The sequence below is a fragment of the Nestor notabilis genome, unplaced genomic scaffold (assembly GCF_000696875.1).
Source record: "Nestor notabilis isolate BGI_N333 unplaced genomic scaffold, ASM69687v1 scaffold4526, whole genome shotgun sequence".
In the NCBI taxonomy this organism is placed as follows: Eukaryota; Metazoa; Chordata; class Aves; order Psittaciformes; family Psittacidae; genus Nestor; species Nestor notabilis.
In genome coordinates, this window is record NW_009934148.1 from 63,580 (window position 1) to 77,656 (window position 14,077).

At 35.2% G+C, this 14,077-nt stretch overlaps 1 protein-coding gene across 1 annotated transcript in view; it reads right to left on the reverse strand.

The window, feature by feature from the left end:
- Positions 1 to 13,288, reverse strand: part of NBAS (neuroblastoma amplified sequence) — a gene marked incomplete at its 5' end in the record, with an annotated part of 47,783 nt that extends 34,495 nt beyond the window's left edge. Inside the window, 2 exons of the mRNA XM_010017185.1 lie at positions 10,864 to 11,059; positions 13,199 to 13,288. Of these exons, the coding sequence (XP_010015487.1) occupies positions 10,864 to 11,059; positions 13,199 to 13,288 (286 nt within the window). The remainder of the gene's footprint in view (positions 1 to 10,863; positions 11,060 to 13,198) is intronic.
- Between the last annotated feature and the right edge of the window lie 789 nt (positions 13,289 to 14,077).

Below are 14,077 nucleotides of genomic sequence, written 5' to 3' on the forward strand. Positions count from 1 at the left end.
GACCCGAGCAGCGATCTGGGCCTTCCAGGTAACTCCCCCCAGTTTATATACTGGGCATGACGTGCTGTGGTATGGAATACCCCTTTGGCCAGTTTGGGTCAGGTGTCCTGTCTCTGCTTCCTCCTGGCTTCCCCTCCTCCCTGGCAGAGCATGAGACTGAGAAAGTCCTTGGTCAAAGTAAACATTACTGAGCAACAACTAAAAACATCGGTGTTATCAGCGTTGTTCCCAGACTGAAAGTCAAAAACACAGCACTGCACCAGCTACTAAGACGGAGAAAAAATGACTGCTGTAGCTGAACCCAGGACATACACACTGGCAGACAGAGATCCCAAGAAGGAGGAAAAGTGGGAAACTACCACCTCTTTCTCCTTACTGTTTTTCCTTCACTATATTTGTAGTCCCATTCTCCAAAGTTTAAGAGAATGTACTGCTGAAGGAAGCCATTATTGCAATCTACTTATCTCTGTGCACTATTTTATCCAATAATTTTGCACTAAACTTGTAACATCTATTTGAGCTTGAATGCTTCTTAATAGACTTAGTCTTTTCATTGAAGTAAACAAGTTTAATGTCATTCTGGTAAACTATTCCTGCCTATCAATCGAAAGGTATCTTCATTATTTGATTTTACTAAGATTCTACTTAACTTGATCTTGCCACAGTAACATCTGAGTTTACAGACGTTACTGTCTACATGGTGTTTTTCCAGTTCTTATTCCTAATTAACCCGCTCTGACTACAGAGATACACTTTTCCTTTTCCTATTCTTTCATGTGTGTTTTTTGGCCACTGTTGGATGCAGAATACTGGGCTGGATCAGCATGTAGGAATAAGTAAAGAATACTTTATCTGAATCAGCACTGACATTTGTACGTACTTGCACACTAATTAAAATTTACATTCTGAAATACGCTGGGCCCACAACATTTTGTCATATGCAGCTTCCAAGTGGAATTGTGGGAACACGGGGATTTAGGTAAGCTTATCTTTTTCAGGTAAGCTTATCTTTTTCTGCATATGAAACGTGTACTCTCACGAGGTAGCTAAACAGGAATCAGTGAGGTCAAGCAAAAGTTACTTCTCAAAGATGTATTGTACAGACTTTACCTCAACCCTAGTACCTCCTTGCAGCTCTTTCCCCAGTATTTATCAAAATTTTGATGTTTAAACAATAATGTGATACAGTACCTCTCACTCTATGAGCTAGCACCATATTGCCATGTACACAGTTAAAAGGCAATCAAGAAATTTAGTTTAAAGAACACATTTATACAGCACTAGGTTTTACATACTTTAAACATTCACAATGTTTTAGAATTAAATTCAAAAGTTTTCCTGGAAAAAGTTGTATTGCCAAATGACTATGATGAGGCACTGACATAATCTGCTTCCTTACTGAGCTTTCAGTTTTAGTAGTGCACTTGCATCCTATTTTTGGAAAGCCTTTTTTGTAAAGCTGATAAGAACTTTTACTTTTGAGAAAACCCGTGGAAAGCTGTGGTTTAGATTATAAAAGTGTTAGTTTACTCACACCACTGTTGGGTAAGAAAAGTGCAATTTGAAGAGCACATACATACAACTAAACAGTAAACCTGGCAAGTTCAAAGATTCCCTGGGCATTATTAAAAAAAAAAATTATGCCAGTGCATGTCATTTGAGAAGTCCATTTTCCTTTAGCACAGATGAGTTTTACCTTCTCAGAAATGTATTCCAAATATATTCCCCTCATGCAGAGGAACCTGTCAGTTTTAAATGAAGCGTTTTCATCTTACTTTCTCCATCCATCCAAATTCACATATGAATAATCCCACTTTCAATCCATTTTCCACCGTTGTAAATGGAAACGTACATGGTAGCAAGTCACAGTTGAGAGATGGTAACTTAAAAAACCTGTTCCACTAGGCTCATAAATGCCCCCATACAATGATGGAATTTCGTTCTATTTTATGAAATAAACCACTGTAGGAAAAACATGATCTGGTCTGTAGCCTGGATCAGTGCTGCAGATTAAATTCCTCTGCTTGAAAGAAGCAATTTTGAAGCTATGGAGTTATCCCAGTTAATAGAAATCAGCAGATCTACTAAGGAATATACACTTAACAAACCTCAAGAAACCAAAACTAACAAAAATTAAAAAATCTCAACACATCCAAAGTACTGTTGATTTCCGTTACTAGGGGGACTATAACCTGAGACAGTGATGCAAAGGTCTACCTCACATCTCCCCTCCATTTGAGTTTTAAGACCAACAAGGACACTGGAGTTCATGGTGGGGCATAGACCAAGTTCTGAACTCACAAAGAGAACACAGGCCACAATGACCTAGACTTGGGGAAAAAACAATCACCACCCGACAGACCAGAAATGCCTGCTACCAAAACAACAATCTGAGAGCAATAAACATAAAATTACGACTGAAGTCAAGGGTTTTGCATGACAAACTGTTCACATATCTTCTACCCCAACTCTAAGGTTTCTTGAACTTTCCCAAACCTGGACTTCACATATTTAAAGTTACTATCAGTGCTGACCACATATGAAAGCCTGCTGCACACAGATGCTAGAGTAATGCACATAATCTCACAAGTCAAATCCTACTCAAACTGAAGCTAGTGAACAGGATGAACAAGTTATGGGATTCAAGTTTAAAAACAAACCAATCAGAAGCCTACTGTTGATGAATTAAACAAAGGCTCAGCCACATGCTGAGCTGCCTGTCTTGTAGAAATACCCTAGAAATTTTTTTCCTCTGAACTCATTTATATATTGTTTAATTCCTTATCTGCTTGATATGCAGCTCACTAACATTAAGAAACACACAGAGATTCAATAAAACACGAATGTGTTGCCTAATGCATGAAAATGCGTAACTTGTGCAGAAATTAAAATCCATTCATTTATATTCTGCAGGAGACTATGTCCTAATTTGCAAATACATTTCAGCACAGAGAAAACCTCTGAAGACTATACATAGATATTGATAGAGACATTAGGGCAAATCAAGAAAAACATACACATTTGAAAGGTTTATGTATCTAGTTAGCTAGAACTGAAAGAGACAGGGTTAACATACATGTAATTTAAAATGTATATTGACTAGGTGTCCTTTAATAGGTAAAAATTTGTATCTTTGTAAATAATGGCTAAAACAGATCTGTGCAACCTGAGGGACTTAAAAACATGTAAATCATTTTACTTGTGTCAGCTACCAATCAGTTTCATATTTCATAGTCTATGTATAATATACTCTACATTTAGAACAGAAAAGTGCTGGAAGTTGCAACCTAGAAATTACAAGATTTTAATCTTTCAGTATTACTTTTAGCTTTAATCTGTTAAATTAGCATCAATCATTTCCCTGCATACCTTATGCAAGTGGGTCTTCAATTTACCTTTTCTGATCATCGCAACCATTAAGCATGCACAAGGCTCCTAGTATTCAGCTAAATGTAGAACTGCTGTCTTAATAATGAAAGTCTGCTATTCTTGCTAACAGAGGGAAAATGATTTTAAAGCTCTTTTCATGTAAATTAAAACTTGTCAAAATTAATCTTTCCAAAATGTCATCCTGGAGATAGGCTAAACTGACAAAGTAAAAGATGCATTTTTAAGAAAGAACTCCCCACAATAAACTAAGATACTCTCATTTAGGAACAACAGGTCATTGACTCTGATTTTAAAAAAAGACGGCAATTTTTTAAAAATGCAAAATTACTCCATTGTTTATCCATATTTATGACCTAGACCAGGAGTGCTTAAAGTACCAAATGGATGATATCATAAAATTATTTGAGCTGTAAAAACTGAAATAAATGAGTAGCTTGGTTGTAGCCACAAAAACTATCAGAAGGCAGCAGGCAGCATCATTCAACTGTCATACCAAATGGCATTATGGAAGGACTGTAACTAGTGGGGTTTTTTTTTGATTTTATGTAGCAAAAGTCCTAGCAGTCACAGTCATCACAGCTGAGTCCCTTTGTAGTAACAGCCACAATATGAGGGGGAAAAAAAACAAAAAACCCAAAAAACCCAATAGAAAAAAAACAAAAAAAGCCCCCAAAAAACCCTCGAAGTCCAACCAAAAATGAAAACCACCACTCGATCAACATGAACTGTCAGAAATTACTACTAAAGAACTATTTTAAGAATACCTGAGACGTGCTTCTCAGATGATAGAGTTTAGATACCTCTAAATAAAGTGTCAGCTAGCAAGACAGTTGATGGAATAAGATAACACTTTGAAAAAAAAGCAGGGCATCAACTGAACATCTGTTATTAATATAAAATATTCATTTAAGCTATTAACAAAATAATGTCTAAAGAAAAACAGTTTTACGATTCATTATATTTTCACAAAGCTTTTGACAACATTCCTGATGAAACCACTAAAGAATTTGATCTGCTAACAGGAACAAAACCCACAAACAAACAAACAAAAAGAAAAAACAGTTTATGATCAAATAGTAAAGGTAAATAGTAGGATTTGTCATGATTTTATGATTGCTTCTTCCCTTATATGAATTAAATGATGTTTTTGGAAGACTGGAAGCATTTTACTGAATACTGCATACAAATGAGCTGGGAAAAAAAAAATCTAGGGTATGTAAATGACCATATGATGGAAAATAAGATATAACGATGGTAAAACCATATGATTTTAAGATATGTTAAATTAGCATCATCAAGTCAAAACAGGCACCTGAGCCTCACTGAATGGAATTCAGAGACCTCTGAATGTACAGCTGAAGTCAAGAGAGCAGTCAAGGTGTTGGGATACATAAACATGGCTTGTTGATTTCCACAAGGAAATCATATTCACTTCTCCAATAAACTCCTTTTCAGGAGGTATACTGCATAACACGGTGGGCTCTGAGATAGAGGGGAGAATAGCTGCAGAAAGAGAAAACACTCCGGATTTAGTAACATGATTGAATTATTTACTTAGACTGAGTAAACAACAGAATAAGGAAGGAAGTGATGAAGTACATTAAAACAGAGGAGAGACTTTTGATTTTCTGGATTTTACTATCCTACAAAACACAGAACAACATATACCAAGTCACATAAAGAGGTAAAGAGAATATTTTTTTTTTAATTCTACAAAGTTTCAGCACATTTTGCACTCAATGCTGCATTGTATACCAATGCCGAGAATTTAGCAAGAGACACCCAAGAATTATAGTTCATCCAACAATTTCTTTGCGACATAATAATAGAACACTGAATACATCACTACTGAGCTCTTAATTTTTCTGAAACTGAGATAAAAGCAGAATATGCAATGTTTAAACCATTCTCCACTTACACCTTCATTACAAAAGACCTATTATAATAAAGTGAATTATCCCCCATGAATCCACTCCAGAGCACTTTTATCTTCCTCTGAAGCAACTGCTGCTAGCCACAGAATACTGCAGTACCCAGGGCTTGCCTTCACAACCATCGTGTTCACTCAAGCTATACTGCTTTTCTCTCTACTTTGTCTTCTCCATTTTACTTGTGTAGTTAATGGAAAGTATTTCATTTGCATCTTAAAGTATTTAATTAATCATACACGCTACAATTTATGTTCCAAGAAAAAATACATTTCACATGTTCTCATACAGATAAATTGCATCTTCAAGGAGCGGAAATTAGGGTTTTAAAATATTAATTGAATCTTAAATTAAATTTCTTAAGCTTAATTTTTATGCAATACCACTAGAGAAACAATGTCATTAGAATTACAAACATCAGCATAACAAATTTACTCAAAGTTGATAGGACCATAAATCTTTCTTTTAATTCAGCATTTTTCAGAAATAAAAGGTGGCTGAGGATTAAACAGATACAGCTCCTTCACTTGCATTTTGCCAGATCAAGCCAAATGCAGGTCATTGTTACCTGATAAATGACTTCAGCAAAATGACTTGGGAATTCTTAACTTTCACTGTGCATTCCAAATCCTCGTGTTTAAATCTTTCTGACACAAGTAGAGGCAATAGGAAAATGCTGAAAATCAGTGGACATTGACTTATTCCCACTGAGACCTTTGTTAATGAAGTCATATGAAGAAGCTTCATGTAAACATAAACACATTTTTCATATATGGGGGGAAGAGGAACAAAAGAGCAATGGAGGCTTAATAGCCATACACAAGTTCTCAGACAGCCACAATGTTAAGACAGACATTAAGGTTGCTGAGACACATAAAACTTGTATATGGCTTACATAAATTGCCTATATGAAGGAATGGCAAATGTGTGGGGTACACACACAACACAAATTAATCTGGCAATTTTTCAAAGCTAAAATTAGGAAAAACAAAACAACACAAAACAGATAAGAAAGGTGCCTAAACTTACGATCTCAAATTTGCATTACGTATTCCTTATGATTTTCAAAAATGCTTAGCTCTCAGCAACTCTGTATATCCCAAGATCATGAAAAAAGCATAATGTAACAATATGAGGGGAAAAGCTAAATGAGATTACCTTCCCCAAATGACAAAGCTATTTGCATTTACGTGGCATGCAAACAGTAATTACATTTTGCATTTGCATAATATTTAAACAATCCTCTTAAGACAAGGTGTGTCTTATAGCATCTTTACAGTTATTAACTTCTTATCTTAAACTAACCCTTGGTTTACCTACAGAAGTTTTGTTAGTGCCATTATAATTTCATGAAGCAAAACCCTAACTCTTATTATTGTAATTTATGCCTTGTAACTGGTCACTGAACTAAATGACTATATACACACACATAACCTGTTAGTTGATACCTTACATATGTTAAGACAGTGCTGTGAGTCATTACATTCTGTATTTTAAATGAAAACAAATGGATTTCCCATCTCAGATGGATAAAGTTAAAATTTGGTATGAACATTCTAAAACCATGTTCTTCTCCCCCCGCCCCTCATTTTTATTTTTTTTTTAGTTAAAGAACTCAGTATCTTGACCCGTATTTTTCATGCACCAGTTAACTAGAAAATTACAGAACCTGAAAAGCTCAGATAAAATTCATCAAGGGGATTAAAACAATGCATGCCTCCTCCCTTCAGCGGCGTGGGATGCTACTGAAATGTGAATTAAAGACTCTCAAGCCTTTGAAAAACGAGGACCCCTGAATTTTTAATTTTGTTAACTAATCATTAGAGAACTGGAAATTGCTGGGTTTCTGACTGTTTGATAGGTAGCTGCTTCCATAAAGTATATTTTTAATTTTGTAAGAGCTGGCCTGTTTCCCAGCAGTACACTGATTTGTAGGACCACTACTTATAGCACCTAGAGCATAATTAAATATTAAGTCCCTCCCTGATATATGCAAAGTCTGACTAAGAGGATTAGCAGACATACTGAGGGTGGCTTTCACACATTTTCTGGTAATTGAACACTACAATATCATTAAAGTTATCTTTACTCAATAGAAATCCACACTCATCCTTTGCTGTCCCTTTCTGTACTAAAACATGGTAAAGGAAAAGAAGGATCCCCTAAAAGCATGTCAGAAATGTCAAGCAGGTAACAATAAACCAATCTACAAGTAAGATAATGAATACATTTTTAAAATATTTGCAATTTAAAGTTCATTAAAAAAAAACCCAAACCAACAACCTTTAAACACATTCTTCTACAATTTAAAATTAGCATTCAATCCACACATCCACATTTTTAAAAAAAAGGTGTTTTTTTTTTTTATTTACTACTTTGGTGGATGAGAAAGGAAAATCAAATTAATAATGGTGTAGTGATGCTAGAGCAATTGATACCTGCAGACTGACATAGTAGTGTGAGCACATGTTTGAAATGTCTACTTTTTACCCTGCTTCACCCAGGACTACCCAGCAACCTGATAAAACTTTTCAATTGCGTTTCAACATCCCCTTCTGCAAAACAGAGCTGCTTTTCAAGGTCTTAGCACCTGAGACATTAATTTTCACAAGAAATGTGCTTAGTTAATGCTTTGCCCAAAGCTCATATATTAATCTCTCTCTCTCTACTTTTCTGCAGTTATGGAACTACTGAATTCTGCAGTGTTCTTGCACCATGAAGGATTGTGGAGCATACAGAGTTTTCAATGTGCTCTTTTATTATGCTCTTTCTCCTGTTTATTAATTCACAAAATAAGTAAACTTAATCATCAAATAAAATCATCACTAGTTTTTGGGGTTTTTTGTAAATATCAAAACATCAGCTGACTAGAAGAGGAAAAAAAAAAGTAAAATACAGTCTAAGCAGTGGATCACTTATTTGTTTCCTTGGGTATTTGTGAATAACTCTGAATTTCAGTGATTGGTACCTAATGGACAAACCAATGTGACTCTTCTGTATAAATCACGGCAAAAATTATTCAATGTACAATCACTAGCACACAATATTCAATGAAAACAAAAGGTTCTCATCTATCACATTAGCTTGAACTGACATGAAAATTAGAATAATCTCTAAATATGTTCCAACAGGACTCCCAGCAGCAATTTTTAGCACTCGTAAGCAGCAATTTGGGTGAAACCCCAACGTTTTTCATACATGTACATACAAGCACAGCCTTCACTATTGCTAAGCAAGAAAACAATCTCTAAACTTAGCTAAATAATAAACACCATTTTAAGAGACTTTTATATTACAGTATTGTATACACATTTTTATACAATTAGCTCTGAAATTTTTGAACTTATCTATCACAGTAGTTAAGCTACATGGCTTCATGCACTACCTGCTTACTCAACAGCAAAAGAGCAGAGCACTGAAGTGATCAGCCAGTCTGTGTTAGGAGCAAATGGATGGCTGGTAGGGGAACTTCCCCCCCTCCCCGGGAGTATTTCCCCACCCCCTAGAGACTAGAGGCATTCTTCCCTCACAAAAAAACAGGTATAATTTCCTGGTTGAACTTAGGAGTATTTCAAAAAACCACTACTTCAGGGAACAGAAATTATTAACTGATTATATGGATAGATCTAAACAGGCTGGAAGATGGGGCCAACAAGAATCATATGAGGTTTAATAGCCATGCTGCATCTAGGACAGCAGAAGTCAGGACAGCCAGGCTGTGGAGCAGGTCTCTGAGAGGGCCTTGGGAGTCCTGCTGGGCAGTGAGCCACATGAGCCAGCAGCATATGCAATGCACTCAATTTTTCAAATATCACGAGACAAAGCAAATGGGTGTGAGTTTCATGTTGTAAAGTTACATACATTTTGACTTACCACATTATGAGAGAAAATCAAAAGTGATCTTATATATTTCTCAAACAAGTGTAATGAGTCTCACAAGGTTTCTCACGAATACAGCTGCTTTTTCTGTCTTCTACAGACATGGGTGAAAGCTATTACTACCTGTAACTTTTTTCTTAAAACTTACTCTAGTTGCATCTTTTAGACTTGGAACTGCTTTTAGATTGGAAAGCAGGTCACAGGCAACACAAATATTGACAAAGGACTGAATTGAAGAATCCAATCAGAGGGACACCTGAAGAGTAGTTGAGGAGTTAAGTGCTTGTATTACTGTGAATGCAAGAGAAAAAGTAATTTCTAAAGAAAACAAGAGATAAGCATTTTCTGTTCCTTTTAAGATTTTATTAGGGTTATTCCCTTGAATGATCTTAGCACAGTGAGTCAGAACTGATATATTGCTTTTGTTTTATATGAATATAAAATGTTTTCATGCATAGATTTTTTGAGGAACTATTAGAAATATTCTGTTTTAGTTCCATAAGGTGGGGGAAGGTATTTAGAAAATGGATGAAAAGTAACTCTGTTCCTGAGTAATTCTACATGCAGCAAGTGATACTCATGATTTAAAAATGGCACACAAGTTTCAAAGACAAGACTACTTCTTCCTGTTAAGCCTTTAGTATATTTACATTGTAGTCAAAAATGCAGAACCTCTAAAATATTTATTATTATTTATTACAATATATATTAACCACTTCACCAAAATAAGTTGTGAAATAAAGCAGTTAAAATATTAATGAATAACCAAGAGCCTTTTTGTATATACAGAATTTTTAATATTCTACTTGACAAACTCAAGCATTTTCACTCCTGAGAATATTCACTAGATGATCCTTATCAGTCTTAGATCAAATTCTACATATACTTAAAAAAATGGAAGTTAGGCATTTTGTCACTGTTTAATTTCGAAGGAAAGTTAATCTGTTTTAGTCCTGAAAAATCAGAACTCTGTCTCTTTTAGATGAAAACAAAAAAATACCTACAAGTAACTTCTTCCACCAATTATTTTACCTTATTTTTTTCCCCTGACTTTACACTGAAACTTAAAACTATCACTTGGACAGTTAAATGTATGAACTGTTTTTAAGCAACTACTATCTTTCAGTTGTTAGATGCTGCTTCTTAGGACACCACAGCAGACTATGACTGAAAGCACTCCCTGTCTATTAAGTCTTTCCATTTGAGAATATCCTTAATATTCCTACTACACATTCATGAAATAACAACTAAAGATCCCAGAGGGAAAAAAAAAAAAGAAGGCAATGGTCAGTAATTCTCATTCTAATTCTGACTATAGTATCACACCAAGTACAAGATAAAGAGAGAAAGTAAAATTGACAGGAAAAAATGTCAGAAAAGAAAGAATATACAAACACTTCAAAGTTAATGCTTGACATGGAGGAAAATCATTAGTGTTTAATCAAGTTTGGTATTATGTACTCCTGATCCCAAAAAAGGCTGAGGAATCTGTTAACTTTACACAGATTTGTTTTTCAAAGAATCAGAATGATTCAAAAGAAAGGTAGAATTAGTTCCCATACCAACAGCATGCATCATGACCATATACTGCAAACCAGCACTTCATTTTATAACTCTTGCATAAAACCAGTCTTAAACTGTAATTTATAGCAATCGATATTAATACCTTTTTTTCAGGCCAGCAAGCTCTAAGAACAGCTTGAGTCCTGAAGTACACAAGTAGCTTGCTATCCTCATCACTGAGCTGGAAGGCTTGCTCCAGAATTTGCAATACTCTGATGCGAGGCTTGACTGCTAAAGAGTCATCACCACAGAAAGGTCTCAACCACTCCAGGAGGTCATCTGAAGAAACTACTTTCTTCCTGTAATTAAACAATACTGTGTTAAACGGTCTTTAGTAATCCTGATGAAAGTCCTACATGTATTTTCAAAGCTATTACCAAGTACATTCACTATATAACCAATACGTAACACCGGAAGTGGAAGAACTTGCCTCTGTGAGAGTGCAGAGAAACTAGCCCTCATAAATGAGATGCCTAAAACTAAGTGGTGCAAGTTTTGAACATCAAATAACCATGTAATCCCATAGAAATCCATCTGTACAGTTACATATTCTCCCACATACTACATTGTCTGCCAGTTGTATGATAATGGTGAAGAATTTTGGCACCTGAAAATCCAAGCCTTTTTATGGTGTCTAGTCCTGACTGATGCCCATGCTTCCATGCCATCCAAGTTTATGGAAAACCATCTTGAATGCTTGCATTTTAAGTATGACATTTTTGTATCTGATGCTTATTCATCATATATTATGTCCTATATTCTCTTTCTTTCTTTACAAGTCCCTTCTTTACACTCCACATATACAAATTAGTGGATTTTTCTGACTTGGCTAATTAGAAAAAATTTTAATTATTTGGTTCAAATAGTATGTTATATTGAATACATTCTAACTGTGTGCAAGCACTTACAGTACACAGATTACCATGGAATCATCAACCAGCTAGCAGCTGCAGACAGAATAATCTGTTATGTCCCTTAGAGGCTATAAACTAGCACATAACAAATTAGTAAATGCTATTCTCCTACCTTTCAATAGTATTTTAAATCTAAAGCAATTTTTTTTTTCTCTGGGGAAAAAAAAATATCAAGAAAGTGGTTCCAGGTGGAGTGTAATTTGTAACTAATGTTCCCTTATTTGTCTTAACAAGACAGACGGGAAAGTAGTATCAGACAGAAAACACCAATTTAACCTGTCTTGCAGCTCTGAAATAATAAACACTGACAGCTTCGGTTTTCATATTACAAGGATTTCAATTTTACTTAGGCTTTATATTGTCTGAATGACACTGTTAGCCCAGAACTTCAGCTAAATTAGTCATGCTTCTACTGAACAGGTGGCATTACAACTGTAAATTAAAAGTCTGGGAATTAAGAGGATCTGCTGGAATATTTCAAGAGATTTTGAGAGCTCACACTTGATGTTTATGTATGTTTTCCTGAGGGAAAGATTTATACTTTGTAAATTCAATAGCTGAGGTTTAAGGTGATAAATAAGAACAAGTATTTAAATGAATGTAAACAATCCCTTGTAATCACCATGACTTTCACTCCAGCTTACTGTTTCAGCACTTAAATGTTGAAGTATGCACATAAAAGACTCCAGAAAGTGCATCTCAGAATAAAATAGTACCAACTCTCACATTCTACCTTACAACATTGCAAATGAGATTTACAGTTGATTTTGACATCAAGTCAGTCTAGTTCAGTATCCAGTATTTATCTAATTTAGTGTCAGTGGAGAAGCCTCCAAACAATAGCATGATTGTTTTTATGTGGCTGCCAGAGAGCATGAGCTTTTTTTATCATACATGAGTTACTCTGCAAGTCTGGAAATAAAACTGGGGTTTTTTTTTGGTTTTTTTTTTTTTTAATCCTTCTCTTTACCAGAAATTCCAGAAAATGTCGGTGAGACATACAGACCATTATACGACCTGAAATAAGGACATCCCCAAAAGACAACAAAAAAAAATGTGGTGAAGCATCGTATAGCATTTGTGAAATTGTTTCTGCACTATACACTACAAATCTTAACAAATTTAGATATCTAAATGAAGGTATTTGAAAGTGAGTCACTATTATTTGTAACTTATCTACTAAACTGAAACAAAAGCAGTGAAATACTCCTGGTAGATACACAAGCTAAGTAGTCACAGCAGAAAAAACATTTTCTCCAATCACCATAATACATGATAACCTAAATTTTAGGTTCAGTGACTTGCTTTCTTCTAAATGATCAAGTAAAGGCTTCTGCCAGGGCTCAGGTTTTGAACCTGATAAATGATAGACTGTTCCAGAATAAAGTCTTACAAAATTAAGTGCAAACACATTATACATACCCATGGAGAAAAATCATCCATATTCAGTATCGTACCTTCAATGTTTTCATGAGAAGTATCTTTCAAAGTCCTAACCAAAGAATCCACAAAGGAAGTTCTTACCCTTTCTCAACGCTTGCATGCACTGCAGAGATGATGCCTTCTAGGATCCCAAGTGGATCTTTCACTGGTGTGGACGAGCTACCATTTCCACTGTTAAAGGAAGACATAATATTACCATTAAAACTGTCCTTGATGTCGTATCTAATTCTATCCACATGCAGGATTTACATGAATTGTTCAACAATTCTAGTGAGTTTCCACTTTTCCTGCTTAACTAGTACCTGTATTTTTATGTCAAAGTAATGTAAGGAGCAACAAGGAAAGAGAAATACTAAAATACTTAAGTGAAACTTGAAAGAAAAAGAACAGTTAACATTTAGCTGTTCTAACTCAGGTCAGCAGAATATTAACATGTAAACTTATTACCTTAAAGATCTCTTCAGTGTTGACTAAACAGATTAAAGGTTATACATAAATGTCACCATCCTTTCAAATATCACTTTGCAGCATCACTACTGGGTTAAACCAACTTGACTGTAATCTGAATCAACAGAACCCTATCTGCTGATTCAGTAGATTTCTCCCTGGACCCCTGGCTTCACTTTCAGTTGGATCAACCAGATTCATGATTACCAGAACCAATAAAATTAAAAAAGTAAGGAATATGTATGTGGTCAAGAACAGCATGTGGGTAAGGGGAGGGTTAAGCCACCCATGAAGCAGCATCCACTATGCGTGTGTAGGAACAGAAAAATGTGAATCACGCTGCCCATCAAGTGTTCCAGTTACAATAGTGTCCTGCAGGTCAAAAGGTGGTAAATATTTAAAAAGAAAAAAGTCTGTCTGGTAGTAAAAAAAGCTGCATTCATAATGCAATGAAAGTGACATTTTCTGCCAAGACTTTCAGCAAAACAAACCTAAGATGTGACTTGGTGCTGA